The sequence below is a fragment of the Pelophylax lessonae genome (genome assembly GCF_965119305.1).
Source record: "Pelophylax lessonae genome assembly, chromosome: 12".
In the NCBI taxonomy this organism is placed as follows: domain Eukaryota; kingdom Metazoa; phylum Chordata; class Amphibia; order Anura; family Ranidae; genus Pelophylax; species Pelophylax lessonae.
This window is the reverse complement of record NC_138779.1, coordinates 215777988-215798820: the sequence shown is the minus strand read 5'-3', so window position 1 is coordinate 215798820 and position 20833 is coordinate 215777988. Positions and strand designations below refer to the sequence as shown.

Below are 20833 nucleotides of genomic sequence, written 5' to 3'. Positions count from 1 at the left end.
TTCTTATTCTGTATGTATGGACTCTGCACAGTAACACTTCTATGTCCTGTATGCCGAGGGAATTCTCAGTATCTGTTCTTTTTCTGTATGCATGGACTCTGCACAGTACCACTTCTCCTGTCCTGTATGCCGGGTGTAATTCTCAGTATCTGTTCTTATTCTGTATGTATGGACTCTGCACAGTACCACTTCTATGTCCTGTATGCCGAGGGAATTCTCAGTATCTGTTCCTATTCTGTATGTATGGACTCTGCATAGTACCACTTCTCTGTCCTGTATGCCGGGTGTAATTCTCGGTATCTGTTCTTATTCTGTATGTATGGACTCTGCACAGTACCACTTCTCCTGTCCTGTATGCCGGGTGTAATTCTCAGTATCTGTTCTTATTCTGTATGTATGGATTCTGCACAGTACCACTTCTCCTGTCCTGTATGCCGGGTGTAATTCTCAGTATCTGTTCTTATTCTGTATGTATGGACTCTGCACAGTAACACTTCTATGTCCTGTATGCCGAGGGAATTCTCAGTATCTGTTCTTTTTCTGTATGCATGGACTCTGCACAGTACCACTTCTCTGTCCTGCATGCCGGGTGTAATTCTCAGTATCTGTTCTTATTCTGTATGTATGGACTCTGCACAGTACCTCTTCTCTCATCCTGTGTGTCGGGTGTAATTCTCATTATCTGTTCTTCTTCTGTATGTATGGACTCTGCACAGTACCACTTCTATATTCTGTATGCCGAGGGAATTCTCAGTATCTGTACTTACTCTGTATGTATGGATTCTGCACAGTACCACTTCTCTGTCCTGTATCCCGGGTGTAATTCTCAGTATCTGTTCTTATTCAGTATGTATGGACTCCTTTATGATTGCTTAGTATGCTTTTCTATTGATATTCTTTGTAGTCTCTGGTAGTCAGAAGCTATATTAGTAAATTATGGTAGGGAGAATGAAATATCCTCCACCCAATAATAAATATCAATTTTGAGTGGAACATCCTTTTCTTTGATGAATTAAAAAAAAAAAAAAAAACACATCAACTATACCTCCTGAATATATAAACATGGGTTTTATTGGGTAATGTACATATAGTGGAGACGGTGGTTCCATAATAGAGATCCGTGTGATCATTCTCCTCTTGCATCCGGTGGAGAAGTTGTGCTATCGGCGTTGTGCCGCCACAATCTGTAAAGCCACGACAACAATGATCAGGATGACGCCCAGGACCAAGGCCGCGATGTTCAGGTAGAATGCCATGCGGGAGTGTTTGGCTGCCGTATCCGCATCATTTTGATTGTTTGCATCACGTGACTGAAAGAGAAAATGAGGAGGAATTAGTGGCAGACAGATATGGAGAGACAGTCTTCTATACATACAGAAGAGTTACAATGTCACTGCATTCTGTTCAATAGGATGCATATTGTGTTACTTTGTATACTTTCCTTTCCCTGTCGCTTTCTCTTTCCTTCTCCTTTCTTCACCAATACTTCTGCTTTTCCCTTTTATTCTGTTTTCATTTCCTTTTTCTTCTCCTTTCCTCTCCTTTTCTTCTTTTTTTCTTCCTCTCTCCCCCATTCCTCCTTTCATTTCTTCCCTCTCTTCAGTTTCTATTTTTCCCTTAATCCATTCCTTTCCTTTCCCCTATTTTTATTCCTTTCCTCTTTTTCTTTTACTTCCCCCTTTTCTCATTTTCTTTTCCTTTCCTTCTCCTTTTCTCTTTTCTTTTCCTTCTCTTTTTCCCCTTTCCTTCTCCTTTCCCCTTTTTCATTTCCTTTTCCTTTCCCCTTTTTCAGTTTCTTTCCTTCTCCTATTCCCTTTTTCATTTCCTTCTCCTTTCCCCTTTTTCAGTTCCTTCCTTCTCTTTTTTTTCACTTTTTAATTTTCTTTCCTTCTCCTTTCCCTTTTTGTTCATTTAATTTCCTTCTCCTTTCTCCCTCCCCCTTTCCCCTTTTTCATTTCCTTCTCCTTCTCCTTTCCCCCTTTTTAGTTCCTTTCCTTCTCCTATTCCCTTTTCTTTTCCTTCTCCTTCCCCCTTTTTCTTTTCCTCTCCTTCTCCTTTCCCCTTTTTCCTCTCCTTTCCTTCTCTTTTCGCCTTTTTATCTCCTTCTCCTTTCCCTTTTCATTTCCATCTCCTTTCCCCTTTTTCTTTTCCTTTCCTTCTCCTTTCCCCTTTTTCTTTTCTTTTCTTTTCCTTCTCCTATTCCCTTTTTAACTTAATTTGCCTTTTTCCTTTCCTTTCCTTCTCCTTCCCCATTTTTCTTTTCTCTTCCTTCTCCTTTCCCCTTTTTCATCTCCTTTCCTTCTCTTTTCGCCTTTTTCATTTCCTTCTCCTTCTCCTTTCCCCTATTTCTTTTCCTTTCCTTTCCTTCTCCTTTTCCCTTTTTTTTATCTCATTTTCTTCTCCTTTCCCCTTTTTCCTCTCCTTTCCTTCTCTTTTTGACTTTTTCATTTCCTTCTCCTTTCCCCTTCTTCATTTCCTTCTCCTTTCCCCTATTTCTTTTCCTTTCCTTCTCCTTTCCCCTTTTTTATCTCCTTTTCTTCTCCTTTCCCCTTTTTCATCTCCTTTCCTTCTCTTTTCGACTTTTTCATTTCCTTCTCCTTTCCCCTTCTTCATTTCCTTCTCCTTTCCCCTTTTTCTTTTCCTTTCCTTCTCCTATCCCCTTTTTAACTTCCTTCTGCTTTTTCATTTCCTTTCCTCTCCTTTACTCTCCTTTCCTTTCCTCTCCTTTCCTCTCCTTTCCCTTTCCCTTTCCTTCTCCTTTTTACTTTCCTTTCCTTTCCCCTTCCTTTTCCTTTTCCCTTTCCTTCTCCTTCTCCTTTTCCTTTTGTTTTCCTTTTCTTTCCCTCTTCCTGGCAGAGAAGGAATATTTGTAAAGGAGATCTGTAGTGAGGAAGTAAAGAGCCTACCATTAATAATCTCCCAAGGTAATACTGCTCATCCTAAACTACTTGTAGTCATGCTGAACCAGTGGCTTCAATACCTCCTAATCATTACCCTGGAAAAAGTACATGGATTAAGACCAGGCAAGTGACATTTTCAGCAGGTGTTTAGAAATGGCAGTTAAACCCTGAGGAAGAGAGAGGCCCTTCCCATGAAACGCGTTGGCCATATTTTATTCAATAAACGTTTCGCACTAATTTCAAGCTATATGACCATTTGTACCAGGCACTGCTAACTTTATACTTAATAGTAATGAAAGCTTAGGACCCCTGTCAAGTTTTTACGGCTTGTAGAGAAATGCCAACACCCCAGGTTCCAGTTTGATTCATTATTAAAGTTTCATAAAGACAAACATGACATTACAGGGACACAGTGCCCCCCTTTTTCAATCGAACATTCAGCGTTTTGCAGGGTGCCACCTTATAAAAAAATGTGGCAAGTGAGGTGAAAATGTGGGACAGATTGTTGAAATCAGATTTATATCCACATTTTGTCATGTTACAAACAAAAAGGTAAATGTATTTTATTGGGAATTTATATGATAGACCGACACAAAGGGGCACATAATTGTAAAGTGGAAGGAAAATGATAAATGTTTTTCACATTTTTTTAGAAATAAATCTGTAAAATGTGTGGCCTGCATTTGTGTTCACCCCCTTTACTCTGATACCCCTAACTAAAATCTAGTGGAACCAATTGCCTTCAGAAGTCACCAAATTAGTAAATAGAGTCTACCTGTGTGTAATGTAATCTGAGTATAAATACAGCTGTTCTGTGAAGCCCTCAGAGGTTTGTTAGAGAACCTTAGTGAACAAACAGCATCATGAGGGCAAAGGAACACACCAGACAGGTCAGGGATAAAGTTATGGAGAAGTTTAAAGCAGGATTAGGTTATAAAAAATCTCCCAAGCTTTGAACATCTCACGGAGCGCTGTTCAATCCATCATGGGAAAATGGAAAGAGTATGGCACAGCTGCAACCCTACCAAAACATGGCCGTCCACCTAAACTGACCGGCCGGGCAAGGAGAGCATTCATCAGAGAAGCAGCCAAGAGGTCCATGGGAACTCTGGAGGAGCTGCAGAGATCCACAGCTCAGGTGGGAGAATCTGTCCACAGGACAACTATTAGTCGTGCGCTCCACAAATCTGCCCTTTATAGAAGGGTGACAAGAAGAAAGACATTGCTGAAAGAAAGCCATAAGAAGTCCCGTTTGCAGTGTGTGAGAAGCCATGTGGGGGACACAGCAAACATGTGGAAGAAGGTGCTCTGCTCAGATGGGACCAAAATTGAACTTTTTAGCCTAAAAGCTAAACACTACGTGTGGCGGAAAACTAACACTGCACATCACCCTGAACACACCATCCCTACTGTGAAACATGGTGGTGGCAACATCATGGTGTGGGGATGATCTTCTTCAGCAGGGACAGGGAAGCTGGTCAGAGTTGATGGGAAGGTGATACGTGGTTTTTCTTTCAGTCTTTTCTGAGTTCAGTAGTTTCTGTCAGCAAAATTTCGTAAATAAGTAATTTTTCTCCTTCATTGATGTGCACTGATGTGGGGGCACTGATGGGCACTGATAGGATGCACTGATGAGCACTGATAGGTGGCACTGATGGGCACTGATAGGTGGCACTGGTGGGCGCTGATAGGCTGCACTGATGGGTGCTGATGAGGTGGCACTTATGGGCACTGATGGGGTGGCACTGATGAGCAGGCACTAATATGCCACACTGATGGGCACTGATAAGTGTTTTTTCTTAATTTCTGTCAGTAAATTGTGTAAATATGTAATTTTTCTCCTTCACTGATGTGCACTGATGAGGGGGCACTGATGGGTACCGATAGGCTGCACTGATGGGCACTGATAAGTGGCACTGATAGGCTGCACTGATGGGTGCTGATGAGGTGGCACTTATGGGCACTGATGGGGCGGCACTGATGAGCAGGCACTAATATGCCACACTGATGGGCATTGATAGGTGGTTTTTCTTTATTTCTGTTAGTAAATTGTGTAAATATGTAATTTTTCTCCTTCACTGATGGGCACTGATAGGCTGCACTGATGAGCACTGATAGGCGGCGCCAATGGGCACTGATAGGTGGCAGTAATATGCAGCACTGATGGGCACTGATAGGTGGCACTGATGAGCAGGCACTAATATGCCGCACTGATGGGCATTGATAGGTGGTTTTTCTTAATTTCTGTTAGTAAATTGTGTAAACATGTAATTTTTCTCCTTCACTGATGGGCACTGATAGGCTGCACTGATGTGCACTGATAGGCGGCGCCAATGGGCACTGATAGGTGGCACTAGTATGCAGCACTGATGGGCACTGATAGGTGGCACTGATGTGTAGGCACTGATTGGGGTCACTAATGGGCACTGATTGGGGTCAGTGATGGGCACTGATTGGTGTCACTGATGGGCTCTGATTGGTGTCACTGATGGGCACTGATTGGTGTCACTGATGGGCACTGATTGAGGTCACTGATGGGCACTGATTGGTGTCACTGATGTTCACTGATTGAGGTCACTGACAGGCACTTCTGGGGCTTTACCATAATCAGAGCACTGAAGATCTGTGTCCTGATTACCTGTACTGGTCTCTCCTGCGAGGAGAGGCTGCTGATTGGCTGTCCCCGTCACATCAGTGTGAGGTGAGGATCGAGGATTACCGGCACTTCCACATTTACATGTGGTCAGCTGTGATTGGACACAGCCGATCACATGGGTAAGGAACCGCGTCATTGGCTCTTTACCGAGGTCGCGTCGTGTCCTAGGAACATCATATGACATCGTCCCAGAACGGGAGCCGCACCGCGTCACTTGCCGGGGCGCGGGAAGTAATCACCATTAGCTTAACAAAAACAGTATTATTTGGAAATGGTGCTCTAATGACACACCTGTCTTTGATTTCAGAAATATGTTTACAGTTTGAATGAAATTCGATGTAAAATTTGATTCGAATTTCGGAAAATCGGACCAGTTTCGTTATTTGGTAAACATTTGTTTATTCTGTAATTTGGAAATTCGGACATGTAAAATTTGATTTGAATTTCGGAAAATCGGACGAGTTTCGTTATTTGGTAAACATTCGTTTATTCTGTAATTTGGAAATTCGGACATATCCGAATCTCCGAATAACGAAAAACTTGTCCGAATATTTTTTTCAGAATGAAACAAACCGCACATCTCTATTGATCAAATACCACCAAAAGAAAGTTCTATTCCTGTGAAAAAACAATTATATACATTTTATTTGGGTTCAGTGTTGCGTGACCCCGCAATTACCAGTTAAAGTAGAGCAGTGCTGAATAGCAAAACTGGGCTGGTCATGAAGGGGGGAGCTGAAGTGGTTAATAACATATTATTACACTATAACTTGTGTAGTAATTGTATACACGAAAGTGGAGTCACCCTGTTGTGCTCGTTGTTGATGGTGAGGGGCGGCGGGAAAAGATGGGCGCAGTCACCCAAACCGCTGCCAGATTTGGTTTGCAGTGCCCTGGGGGGAGCCCCAGCCTGGGATGAGTCACCGGGACTGTTCTCCGTTATAGCGGATGGCATGTAAGCACACATCCTGTTTTTGTTAAACTGGGTGGAAACATTTGGGAAACGAGCGCCATTTTTATTTTTGTCTCTTCTAAGAAAACCGCTATTGTCTTTTTTTGAATGGAAAGCAGATTCTCAGAAATGTAACTCTTAGCACATGTCTATACTGATATTCTTACTGTTATGCCACTGAAAAAAGTTAAAGAGACCCGGTCACCAGACCATTAACTTCAACTACAATCTTAATTTAACATGATATGTGCATGTGATGGATTTTATGAAGGTTAAAAAAAGCCTTCCTTGTGTAGAAATCCAAAAGCCCTGGTGCAGGGTGCCGCCATCTTGGATGTAATTGGAGGTCAACTGGAAGAATGCCCCTTACATTGGTGGTCAGTGGGAAGAATGCCCCTTACATTGGTGGTCAGTGGGAAGAATGCCCCTTACATTGGTGATCAGTGGGAAGAATGCTCCTTACATTGGTGGTCAGCGAGAAGAATGCCCCTTACATTGGTGATCAGTGGGAAGAATGCCCCTTACATTGGCGGTCAGTGGGAAGAATGCTCCTTACATTGGTGGTCAGTGGGAAGAATGCCCCTTACATTGGCGGTCAGTGGGAAGAATGCTCCTTACATTGGTGGTCAGTGGGAAGAATGCTCCTTACATTGGTGGTCAGTGGGAAGAATGCTCCTTACATTGGTGATCAGTGGGAAGAATGCTCCTTACGTTGGTGATCCATGGGAAGAATGTCCCTTACATTGATGGTCAGTGGGAAGAATGCTCCTTACATTGGTGGTCAGTGGGAAGAATGCCCCTTACATTGGTGGTCAGTGGGAAGTATGTCCCTTACATTGGTGGTCAGTGGGAAGAATGTCCCTTACATTGGTGGTCAGTGGGAAGAATGTCCCTTACATTGGTGATCAGTGGGAAGAATGCTCCTTACGTTGGTGATCCATGGGAAGAATCTCCCTTACATTGGTGGTCAGTGGGAAGAATGTCCCTTACATTGGTGGTCAGTGAGAAGAATGCTCCTTATATTGGTGGTCCATACTGATATGGACTGGGTAATGTGTTAGGATCTATACTGGTATGGACTGGGTAATGTGTTAGGATCTATACTGGTATGGACTGGGTAATGTGTTAGGATCTATACTGGAATGGACTGGGTAATGTGTTAGGATCTATACTGGTATGGACTGGGTAATGTGTTAGGATCTATACTGGTATGGACTGGGTAATGTGTTAGGATCTATACTGGAATGGACTGGGTAATGTGTTAGGATCTATACTGGTATGGACTGGGTAATGTGTTAGGATCTATACTGGTATGGACTGGGTAATGTATTGGGATCTATACTGGTATGGACTGGGCAATGTGTTAAGACCTATACTGGTATGGACTGGGCAATGTGTTAGGAAGGAAAGGATGCCACATTGTTTGATGGAAATTAAAATTATCACCCTACAGAGGGCTGATTTTAAAGACACCCCGAAAATCAAAGTGGACAAATGATGCAGCAGGCGAGTCCATTTTGCAGAAATTTCATTGCAGGACCTCTGAATGGTCCTCAGTAGTTTGTATGGCCCCCACGTGCTTGTATGCATGTCTGACAACGTCGGGGCATACTCCTAATGAGACGATGAATGGTGTCCTGGGGTATTTCCTCCCTGATCTGGACCAGGGTATCACTGAGCTCCTGAACAAACTGAGGTGCAAACTGGCGGTGACCGATGAACCAAAACATAATGTCCCAGAGATGTTCTATTGGATTTAGGTCAGGCGAGCGTGGGGGCCATTCAATGGTATCAATTCCTTTATCCTCCAGGAACTGGCTGCATACTCTCGCCACATGGGGTCGTGCATTGATGTGCACCAGGAGGAACCCAGGACCCATTGCACCAGTGTAGAGTCTGACAATGGGTCCAAGGATTTCATCCCGATATCTAATGGCAGTCGGGTTGCCATTGTCTAGCCTGTAGAGGTCTGTGCATCCCTCCATGGATTTGCCTCCCCAGACAATCACTGGCCCACCACCAAACCGGTCATGCTGAACAATGTTACAGGCAGCATAACGTTCCCCACGGCTTCTCCAGACCCTTTCACGTCTGTCACATGTGCTCAGGGTGAACCTCCTCTCATCTGTGAAAAGCACAGAGTGCCAGTGGTAGACCTGCCAATACCAATCGATCTCCACAGTGCCGGGCAGTGAGCACAGGGCCCACTAGAGGACATCGAGCCCTCAGGCCACCCTCAAGGCAGTTTCTGATTGTTTGGTCAGAGACATTCACACCAGTGGCCTGCTGGAGGTCATTTTGTAGGGCTCTGGCAGTGCTCATCCTGTTCCTCCTTGCACAAAGGAGCAGATACCGGTCCTGCTGATGGGTTAAGGACCTTCTACGGCCCTGTCCAGCTCTCCTAGAGTAACTGCCTGTCTCCTGGAATCTCCTCCTGTCAGGGTGCAAGGAAACCAGACCACAGGGGGATGCAGGTAAAATAAAGCAGTTTATTGGAGCAAACAACAATAAATGCACAGCAAGAGTGAGGAAGCGAGAGCAGGAACAAGCCGGGGTAGAGTCCAGAAGCGGGTAGTCTACTGTATGCCAGGTCATCTGCCAATGCGGGGTCGAGAACCAGGAGAGTCGTCAGCCAAGCCTGGTCATACACGGAGGAACACGGAGAACAGAAGACTGCTAGCAGAGATGCACCTTGGAGCACAAACGCAAGGGCAAGGACTGCAACCCATCAGGTTATATATATAGTCAGAATGTGCAGCATCATCACTGTAGGATGCCCAGGCAGCAGGCAAGTGATGATGCAATTAGAGTCTATAAGAGGCAGCAGTCTGCCCATGTCCAAGATGGCTGCCAACAGGAGGTCAAAGTAAGACCTTGACACCTCAATGCTTTTAAAACTGTGCTGGGAGACACAGCAAACCTACTGGCAATGGCACGTATTGATGTGCCATCCTGGAGGAGTTGGACTGCCTGTGCAACCTCTATAGGGTCCAGGTATCTCCTCATGCTTCCAGTAGTGACACTGACCCCCTCTATAGGGTCCAGGTATCTCCTCATGCTACCAGTAGTGACACTGACCCCCTCTATAGGGTCCAGGTATCTCCTCATGCTACCAGTAGTGACACTGACCCCCTCTATAGGGTCCAGGTATCTCCTCATGCTACCAGTAGTGACACTAACCCCCTCTATAGGGTCCAGGTATCTCCTCATGCTACCAGTAGTGACACTGACCCTAACCAAATGCAAAACTAGTGAAAAACAGTCAGAAAAGATGAGTAGGGAAGAAAATGTCAGTGGTCTCCACCTGTAAAACCAATCCTGTTATGGGGGTCGTCTCATTATTGCCCATCTAGTGCACCTGTTGTTAATTTTATTAACACCAAAGCAGCTGAAACTAATCAACAACCCCCTCTGCTACTTAACTGACCAGATCAACATCCCATGAGTTTAATTGACTTGATGCTATACTCTGATTAAAAAGTGTTCCTTTCATTTTTTTTTTTGGAGCAGTGTATATATATATATATATATATATATATTGTTTTTTTTTAAACCCTTTACTGCTCTGTTTAAAATTACAAAAAAGGTTAAGAAAAAAAAAAAAATATATATATATATATATATATATATATATATATATATATATATATATATATATATATATATATTTATGTGTGTATGTATAAATTATATTTTTGTTTTATATATATATATATATATATATATATATATTTTATTTTATTATTATTATTGTTATTCTAAAAAAAGTTTATTGTGAAAAAAAAATTCTGGAATTGTTTACAGCATTGAGGATGGGGGAGAGCTTTGAGCCCCTAAAATGTGATGGCCGTTTAATGTTTTCTTGTTGAAAACTGGCACCAGTATTAAACGATTGTGGACTGGAACAAGAAAGCATAAACCTCCAACGCGTTTCAGGCAGGGACAAATTGGTAAATACTATGAAATTGGTTCCTCTACAACTAGTTAGAGAGAGGTTACAAGGCATGGGATAATAAAACACAGTATATTAAATAGTAATATCTGGATAAAGCACAAATTTTGGTCAAAAGTGTTAATATGGTCATAGGGGAAATGGTATGGGTCAAATACAGAGATATCAATAGTATAATTAGAAGATTGAGGAAATGTTTATACATAGTAAGTTATTATATATGATTTTGTTTTGAGTATATACAGTATATATTTTGTTTATGATGCACTAGTGTTGTATGCTAATTATTATGATAGCCGAAGACAATCAAAACCGTAAGCCCCCCGTTCACACTGGGGCGACCTGTGAGGCGACCTGGTCGCCTCACAGGTCGCCGCAGGTCGCCTCCCATAGGGAAGCTGCGGACCCGTTCTGATAGGAGCGACACAAGTCGCTCCGACTCAGAAAAAGGGTCCGGAGCTTCTTTGGGGCGACCAGGAGGCGACCGCCATAGACTTCAATGTTACGAAGTCCGTGGCAGCCGCTCCGAGGTAGCGGCGCGCTGCTCGCACCGCGACCTCCGAGGTAGCGTCGCCCCAGTGTGAATGGGGGCTAACTGTAATTATTTGTGATTGCAAAAGTGTTTAATGTGTACTTGTGTTGTAAAAAAAAAATAAAACATAAAAAGAAAGGAAAATAGTGTCTAATAAAGAGTATAAAAGTAGAACTATACAAGTAAAAAAAAACAAAAAACAAACAATTGCCCCCTTCTTCAATGCTGCAAAAAAAAAAAAAAAAATACATTCCTTATATTTTTACAGTAATTTATGTTTCTATTTTGTGCCCCTGAAGAAGGGGGAGGTCTTTGAGTCCCCCAAAATGCATTGGACGCTTTCTTTTTTTGGGGGGTTTTCCTGTTATGAGCCAGCACCAATATTGTAAGATCCCTGGCCTGACACGCTAGTTAGACTTTTCACATGTAGAATAAAATAAAAAAAACTGAACGGGGTTCTAGATAGCTCCTAGTCTATTGAAGGAAAAGACTAAGGGTCCTTTCACATGGGCTCCGTTTTGCTCAGCGGGGATCGATCCGCCGATCCTCGCTGAGCAGGAGGATGACAGCTCCGTCTCCGCTTACTTTGCACAGACAGACCTCTCAGATCCCCACTCTCCTCTATGGGAGATCGGATAAAAAAGGACCGCCTGTCCATTTTCATTCTATCCGATCCGATCATCCAGACGGATGGAAAATAGGGTTTCCATCCGTCTGGATTTCACGGACAGGATCGGATCGGATAGCAGCGGGTGTCAGAGGACATGTCACCGCTGACATTCACTGCTCCATAGGGATGCATGGAGCATCCAATCCGGTCCGCCTGAAAAACTGACAGGGGTCGGATCGGAAAGCCCGCGTGGGGCCTTTTTCTTCTGTCTGTGTTGCTTTTGGAGAGTTCCCTTCACTTCCTGTCTTGTAAAACATTGTCACCAGGACAGGAAGTGAAAGGAAATTTCTCTATAGCAGTAGAATCCAATGGGGGTTCTAACCCTTTCCCACTCTATCCAAAACTAAGAAAAAAGTATTGGCTGGACTTACACCTATAATCTGATCCAGCCAAAACTTTATCTTATTTATATATTTTTTTATTTATTTTTTATCTTTATTTACATATTTATCATATTTATATATTATCATATATATATATATATATATATATATATATATATATATATATATATATATATATATATATTTATCATATTTATATATATATATTATATATATATATATATATATATATATATATATATATATATATAATATTAATATATATAATACAATATAATTATCTTATTTATATATTTTTTTTCTTTATTTATATATTTATCTTATTTATATATTTATTTATTATTAATTATATATTTATTTTATACTTTCGAATGGAGCAAGGAAGGATTACCCCTGTCTGTGTCCCTATAGAGGAAGATTACTCTTATTTCCTGTTTCAGTGACACCTTATGTGTCAGGGTGTCACTGGTGCTACTCGGACAGGAAATGAAGGGGAATTTCTCAAGGCATCTGTAGCTATGAAAGAATGGTAAAAAAAACAGATGCCTTTGGCTTGCTGGAAACTGCCAGTCACACGGAAGAGTCCATATTAAATGGGGAGCCGGGAGCAGAAATCATGCCTGCACTGGCTGTTTGACAATGTAACAAGAAAGGATGTTGGTGGATAATTGCCTTATTATGGAGGTAATTATACCTTTGGAGATGCAGCTAAGTAATGTTTCCTGCAGATATAAGACTTTTTGTAACAACCAAGGAAAAATCTGCGCTTACATCAAAGATAAAAAAAGCAGCAACTTAACCACTTAAGCCCCGGATGATTTTACCCCCTTCCTGACCAGGGCCTATTTTGCGATTCGGCACTGTGTGACTTTAACGGACAATTGCGCGGTCATGTGACGCTGTACCTAAACGAATTTGACGTCTTTTTTTCCCCACAAACTGAGCTTTCTTTTGGTGGTATTTGATCACCTGTGCGATTTTTTGATCATGCGCTATAAACAAAAAAAGAGCGTTAATTTTGCAAAAATAATATTTTTCAAATTTATTTATATGAAGTTCCCCCCAAAAAATGTAAAAATCAAAATTTTTTAACATTTTAGGCCAATTTGTTTTATGCTACATATGTTTGGTAAAAAAAAAATCACAAAAAGCGTATTTTGATTGGTTTGCGCAAAAGTTATCGCGTTTACTAACAAAGGGAAAGATTTTTGTCATTTTTGTTGTTTTTTTTTTTAACCAGTAATGTCGGCGATCTGCGATTTTTTTTTTTTGCGGGACTGCGACATTGCGGCGGACAGATCGGACCCTTGACTGACATTTTTGACACTTTTGGGGGTACCAGTGACATTACTGCAGTAATCAGTGCTATACATATGCACTGTTACTGCAAAAATGACACTGGCAGGGAAGGGGTTAACTGTATTGGAGAGGGAGGGGTTAAGTGTGTCCTAGGGGCGTGCTTCTAACTGTAAAGGGACATGGCTATTGGTGTAAAAACAGAGATCAACGGTCCTACATAGTAGAACCGTCTGATCTTCATTTTTACACCAGGGAGAATGGCAGGCGGCTTGTTTACATAAGCCGTCCGCCTTTCTCCCTTCACCGGAGCGATCGTGAGTGACCGGCGGATGATCGGGTCCGCCGGTCACACGCACTGACTTGTCAGTGAATGAGCCGGGGTGGGCGCGCGCGCGCGCCTGCCCGCAATTGGCTCACAAGTCAGTGACAGGCGAGTGACGTACCCCTACGTCACTCTGCCTGGCCGGGGGTGACCACCGCAGTATATAGTCGTGCGGCGGTCGGTAACCGGTTAAGGTTTGGGGGGGGGGGTAGGTAAGAGTTATGGAAAAGGTTAAAGGTTGGGTGGTAAAGTTATGGGACAGGGTCAAGGTTTTATGGTAAGAGTATTGGCCAGGGTTAAAGGGTGGGTGGTAAAAGTTATGGACCAGGTTCAAGGTTTGAGGATAATTGTGATGGACAGGGATAAAGGTTGGGTGGTAAAAGGTATGGGACAAGGTTAAGGTTTGAGGATAAATGTGATGGACAGGTATAAAGGTTGGGTGGTAAAAGGTATGGGACAAGGTTAAGGTTTGAGGATAAATGTGATGGACAGGTATAAAGGTTGGGTGGTAAAAGTTTTAGCACAAGGTCAAGGTTTGACGATAAGTGTGAGGGACAGGGATAAAGGTTGGGTGGTAAAAGTTATGGGACAAGGTTAAGGTTTGAGGATAAGTGTGATGATGAACAGGGATAAAGGTTGGGTGGTAAAAGTTACGGGACAGGGTCAAGGTTTGAGGATAAGTGTGATGGATAGGGATAAAGGTTGGGTGGTAAAGGTTATGGGACAAGGTCAAGGTTTGAGAACAAGTGTGATGGACAGGGTTAAAGGGTGGGTGGTAAAAGTTATGGACCAGGTTTGAGAACAAGTGTGATGGACAGGGATAAAGGTTAGGCTCGTAAAAGTTATGGGACAAGGTCAAGGATTGAGGACAAGTGTTATGGATAGGGATAAAGGTTGGGTGGTAAAGGTTATGGGGCAGGGTTAAGGTTTGCGGGAGGAAGCCTTATGGATCTGGTTAAAGGTTAAAGGGTAAAAGTAAAGACACGTGGTTGGTTACGTTTCAGGGTTCCTTGTGAAAGTTGGGTTGTGTTCAGGTATGGGAGGTTAAATAATGGGGAGTTTAGTCTGGGTTATGTCTTGTTACTTAGTAAAACACTGGACAGCTATGCACCCCGGCCTTTTGCCAAAACCTACCTGTAGCTGAGAACCAATTCTCCATCTGAAGGACCAGGTATAACCAAGGTAGAATGTCCACACCGATCTCTATTGTTCTCCTGGGAGTGCTTATAGCATCCGGCCCAACCCTTTCCATTCACATAACACTTGTTTCAGCTTGGTAGAACATATTTGTTGTGTTGTGTGCTCTTCACCCACCACCAGATAGTACATGTACGTCTACTACCCTGAGGAAAAGCCTTGCCTCCCGCTAGATGTACCAGGTGTCAGTTGCAAGCCTGAATTAGTCTTCACTTTACAAGCATTGCTGAGTTAGAGCAAGAATACCTCTTATGCAACAAATTTCCTGGCATTATGGAAATACGTGACCCACCATGAGCTTGGCATGGGGTGCAGCTTAACCCCCGCATTGCTTTTGGCTGCTAGAAACTTTTTATACGAGTTGCATGCCTTCTGAACATCTGTACTCCACCCTCCAGGTGATACCTTACTACACAATGGCACCCGTGGTCCAGCAAATACAACTCAAAGGTCTTCCGACACTCTGGATAGCTTTTTTTTTTTCTTTATTCCGAAGCTGCCCTTTTTTTGTTTTTCATTTAGTAAAAATTTGGATTCACCTTGCTGGAATAAATAAGAACAGCAAAGTGCTCCATAGACCCGCCGGCAGGGCAAGTGGTAAAATGCCCCGTGTATGTATGCAGAGAGACCTCAGATTGTAAGCTCTGTGAGGGCAAGGACTGTCCTAAATAAATTGTATGTAATAGTTAAAGCATTTGTAAACCTCAGACATGAAATAGGAACAAAGACCATCCCTCTATGGCAGGGGTGTCCAAACTTTCTAAACAAAGGGCCAGTTTACTGTCCTTCAGGCTTTAGGGGGTCAGGAGGAGTAGCAAATGCCCAATTATTGGTATCAGTGGGAGAAATAGTGCCTCGTCGTTGGTGCCATTGGGAGGAATAGTGCCCAATCATTGGCGTCAGTGGGAGAAATAGTGCCCCATCATTGGTGGCAGTGGGAGGAATAGTGACCCATCATTGGTGGCAGTGGGAGGAATAGTGCCCCATCATTGGTATCAGTGGGAGGAATAGTGCCCCATCATTGGTGTCAGTGTGGAAGAATAGTGCCCTATCATTGGTGTCAGTATGAGGAATAGTGTCCCATCATTGGTGTCAGTGGGAGGAATAGTGCCCCATCATTGGTATCAGTGGGAGGAATAGTGCCCCATCATTGGTGTCAGTGGGAGGAATAGTGTCCCATTATTGGTGTCAGTGGTAGGAATAGTGTCCTATCATTGGTGTCAGTGGAAGGAATAGTGCCCTGTCATTGGTGTCAGATGGAGGAATAGTGCCCCATCATTGGTGTCAGTGGGTGGAACAGTGTCCCATCACTGGTGTCAGTGGGTGGAACAGTGTCCCATCATTGGTATCAGTGGGAGGAGTAATGCCCCATCATTGGTGTCAGTGTGAGGAATAGTGCCCTATCATTGGTGTCAGTGGGAGGAAAAGTGCCCCATCATTGGTGTCAGATGGAGGAATAGTGCCCCATCATTGGTGTCAGTGGGTGGAATAGTGTCCCATCATTGGTATCAGTGGGAGGAGTAATGCCCCATCATTGGTGTCAGTGTGAGGAATAGTGTCCTATCATTGGTGTCAGATGGAGGAATAGTGCCCCATCATTGGTGTCAGTGGGGGGAATAGTGCCTCATCATTGGTATCAATGGGAGGAGTAATGCCCCATCATTGGTGTCAGTGGGAGGAATAGTGCCTCATCATTGGTATCAGTGGGAGGAGTAATGCCCCATCATTGGTGTCAGTGGGAGGAATAGTGCCCCATCATTGGTGTCAGTGGGAGGAATAGTGCCCCATCATTGGTGTTAGTGGGAGGAGTAATGCCCCATCATTGGTGTCAGTGGGAGGAATAGTGCCCCATCATTGGTGTCAGTGGGAGGAGTAATGCCCTATTATTGGTGTCAGTAGGAGGAAAGTGTCCCAAGGGCTGGATAAAGACAAGCAAAGGGCTGCATCTGGCCCCCAGGCCACAGTTTGGAGACGGCTGCTCTATAGTGTGTACTTATCTCAGGCCGGAGCACTAAGCGTCACTTCTGTCTGCTTCCTCCTTCCTCTGCTATCAACATGAGTCACTTCTAACACAAGTTTTTCTGACACCAAGACATAAAAAGGTGACGGGGGGAGCTCCAGCACACAGCCTGTGATTGAAAGCCTTAGCTCTGTTCCTGTGTGCTGTGTGAAAGGGGGGGGGGGGTGTCCCTGTGATTAATAAATACATTTATAATAAATAATATTCATAAATAATTAATATTAAAATAAATAATTACAATAGTGTGCCAATTTATTCTAATTATTTTTCCTAAAAATGTCCATTAACAGAGAAAAAATAAGCTATGAGGTCATTTTTAAAACGGTATTCAACACAAGAGCAAACATTTATTATATAAGCTTCCCAATTCTTAGATGTGATGGCTGCATTTGTTTTCTTTTTTAGGCTTTCTTTCTTCTGTTATAATCTGGTGATTCAAAAGCACAAGCTCTCCAGCAGAATGTATCAGTTTATATGGATGAGACAGTTCAGTTACCACTGGCAGAGGGGGGATAAAATAAAGAGCTTTTATTTATTTGGGTAAAACCTTTATCCCATCTTGAGTACATAAATGATTTGAGAAAAAAAAAAACCTTTATACCAAAAGGAAAAAATAAATAAAAAAGGGGGGAGCCTAAAAAAAGAAAACTAATGCAGCCACCACATTCAATGATTGGTAAGCTGTAATATATAAAATTTTTGTTTTTTGGATTTATAGCACTTTAAGACTTTAAAACCAGCATTTTTCTTTTTAAAAAAAAAGTCAACCGTTATTAATTTCTTCTATACCAATATTGTAAGGATTGGTTGTTGGGTCAAAAACTTGTCTTTTGTATTTAACAAAATTATATTGTTCTTTTTTATTGTGAAAATAAGTTTTAAAATAATAATATATTTGAATGCACTTCTGATAAAAAAAAAAAAATCAGGTGCAAAAATAAAAAAATTAAAAAAAGGTTCCAAAATAGAAGGAAAAAAAAAAAAAAAAGCCAAGTGCATAAAATGCTACAAAATACAAGAAAATGACCATCAAAAGGGAAATATTTTCCAATAAACTGGGTCAGATGGGACAAAAAATTGTCTTTTGTCATTAAAGTAATTATATTGTTCTTTTTTATTGTGAAAATAAGTTTTAAAATAATAATACATTTGAATGCACTTCTGATAAAAAATAAAAAAATAAATAAAAAAAGAAATCAGGTGCAAAAATAAAAAAATAAAGATAAATAAAAAAAAAGGTTCCAAAATAGAAGGAAAATGACCATCAACAGAGAATATTCTGTTAATAATATGATTGTAATGTGATTGTTTGTGGTTTCCTGTTGTTTGCAGACTAACAGAAAAAGTCATAGATAGTAGTTCCTAAGCAATCTAAATGATCATGTGTTATAATTTTTTATTTTTTTTTAAATGACCACTAACAGAAAATAATTTTCCAACAAGCTATGAGGTCATTTTTAAAACCAGCACCCTCATAAAAAAAAAATCAACCATTATCAATTCTTTCTATACCAATATTGTAAGGATTAGCCATTGAATAACTTTCATGGTTTTAAGGTTTTTTTTAATGCAAAAAATTCTAAAATCAGCGTAAATGTAGTTGGGATACCTACAAAGAAATAATAAAAACAAAAAAAGCCAAGTGCATAAAATGCTACAAAATACAAGAAAATGACCATCAAAAGAGAAATATTTTCCAATAAACTGGGTCAGATGGAACAAAAAATTGTCTTTTGTCATTAAAAAAATTATATTGTTCTTTTTTATTGTGAAAATACGTTTTAAAATAATAATACATTTGAATGCACTTCTGATAAAAAATAAACAAATAAATAAATCAGGCGCAAAAAAATAAATAAATAAATAAATAAAGATAAATAAAAAAAAAGGTTTCAAAATAGAAGGAAAATGACCATCAACAGAGAATAATCTGTTAATAATATGATTCTAATGTGATTCTTTGTGGTTTCCTGTTGTTTGCAGACTAACAGAAAAAGTCATAGATAGTAGTTCCTAAGTAATCTAAAGGATCAGGTGTTCTAATTTTTTATTTATTTTTTAAATGACCACTAACAAAAAATAATTTTCCGACAAGCTATGAGTTAATTTTTAAAACCAGCATCTTCATAAAAAAAGCAACCATTATCAGTTCTTTCTATACCAATATTGTAAGGATTACATGGTTTTAAGGTTTTTTTTAATGCAAGAAAATCTAAAATCAGCCTAAATGTAGTTGGGATTCCGATAAAGAAATAAAAAAAAAAAAAAAAAAAAAGCCAAGTGCAGAAAATGCTACAGAATACAAGAAAATGGCCATCAAATGGGAAATATTTTCCAATAAACTAGGTCAGATGGGACAAAGACTTTTTGTCAATAACAAAAGTTTTTTTTTTTTTTATATTGGGAAAATATGTTATAAAATAACAATACATTTGATTGAAAAAAATAAGTCAGGTGCAAAAAAAAAAAAAAAAAAACAGGTTCCACAAAACAGGGAAAATGACCATCATCAGAGAATAATCTTCCAACAAACTATAAGGTCATTTTTAAGTAACCTTTTTCATAAAAGGTCAACTGCTATCTATTTTTTTTTATAACACAATTATGAGGATTAGCCATTGAATAACTGTCATATGGAGCAAAAAAATGTCATTCAAATTTTTTATATTGTAAAAAATTCTAAAATCACCATAAATGCGAAATTGTGGAATAAAATAACAATACATTTGATTGAAAAAAAAAAGTCAGGTTCAAAAAAAAAAAAAAAAAAAAAAAAAAAAAACCAGGTTCCACAATACAGGGAAAATGACCATCATCAGAGAATAATGTTCCAACAAACTATAAGGTCATTTTTAAGTAACCTTTTTCATAAAAGGTCAACTGCTATCTATTTTTTTTTATAACACAATTATGAGGATTAGCCATTGAATAACTGTCATATGGAGCAAAAAAAGTCATTAAAATTTTTTTATTGTAAAAAATTCTGAAATTCCCATAAATGCAAAATTGCGGAAAACGCGGAATTGTGATTCCGATAAAAACAAAAAAAAAGCCAAGTGCAGAAAAATAACAAAAAAACCAAGTGCAGGGAAATATCTTCCAATTAGGTCTTTTTTTATTTTTTATTTTTTATTTAAACCAATCTTTTTACCAACTACTTTTATAAAAATTCAACCATTATTTTTGTAATTATAAGGATTGGACAATTAGTCATTGCCTGAGGGGAAAAATACATTTCTTTTGTCCTCAATGTGTTTTTTTTTTTTTTTTTTAATTGCCAAATCCTAAAATAACCATAGATTTCATTGTGATTCTGATTTAAATAAAAATAATTAAATTAAAAAAATGCTACAAAATACAAGGAAAATTCAAGCTTAATTAAAAAAAGTAGAAAAGCCACCACAATTAATGGGTTTGTGGCCAGAGATAGAGAATGTCACATTCTGTGAAGCAAATGTAGATTTGCTGATATGAAATTAAACTTTTATTAAACTTGTCGTAAATATCTTGTTTTTGTGAAAAAAAAAAAAAAAAAGGTAACTTCAGAAAGAGATTGAACTTTTCTTAAAGGTTCGAAAAATGTACAGAGTGTCTTTAAAATATCAGCAGCTTACCTTTATTGAGAAGATCAAGGCAGCCAGCCCAAGGGGACAGAAGCAACAGATGAGGCTAAAAATGGACCAAATCAAATAATCCTTGTTCCTTGTTATTGCCATCGTCACAGGAGAGGTAGCCAAAAGCAAATGCTACACTTTTTTTTTTTTTTTTGCTCTTGGTCAGCTTTCCTGCTACCCTGCAGTGCAATTAAGTTTCTGTACTTTTCTGGAGTTTTATCCCAACTTCATAGGTGGAGTTTACTACAGAAAGGGTGGAGTTGGTTCCCCTCCTTTTTTTTTGCTTGCCTCTCCTTCACAAAAAACACTTCCCTTCTTCTAGGCAGAATCTTTTTAACTTCTGTCCTCATCTAACTTCCTCTGTGAAAAGAAGCA

At 40.4% G+C, this 20833-nt stretch overlaps 1 protein-coding gene across 1 annotated transcript; it reads right to left on the bottom strand.

Annotated features, from left to right (window-relative positions):
* Positions 1-1051: 1051 nt before the first annotated feature.
* On the bottom strand, positions 1052-20609 carry LOC309567665 (dispanin subfamily A member 2b-like). Its single transcript, XM_082273088.1, has 2 exons — positions 20459-20609; positions 1052-1310 (listed from the first exon to the last, which is right to left on the bottom strand). The coding sequence occupies exons 1-2, from the start codon at positions 20558-20560 to the stop codon at positions 1161-1163; spliced, it is 252 nt and encodes an 83-aa protein (XP_082129214.1). The 5' UTR covers positions 20561-20609; the 3' UTR covers positions 1052-1160.
* Positions 20610-20833: the final 224 nt, after the last annotated feature.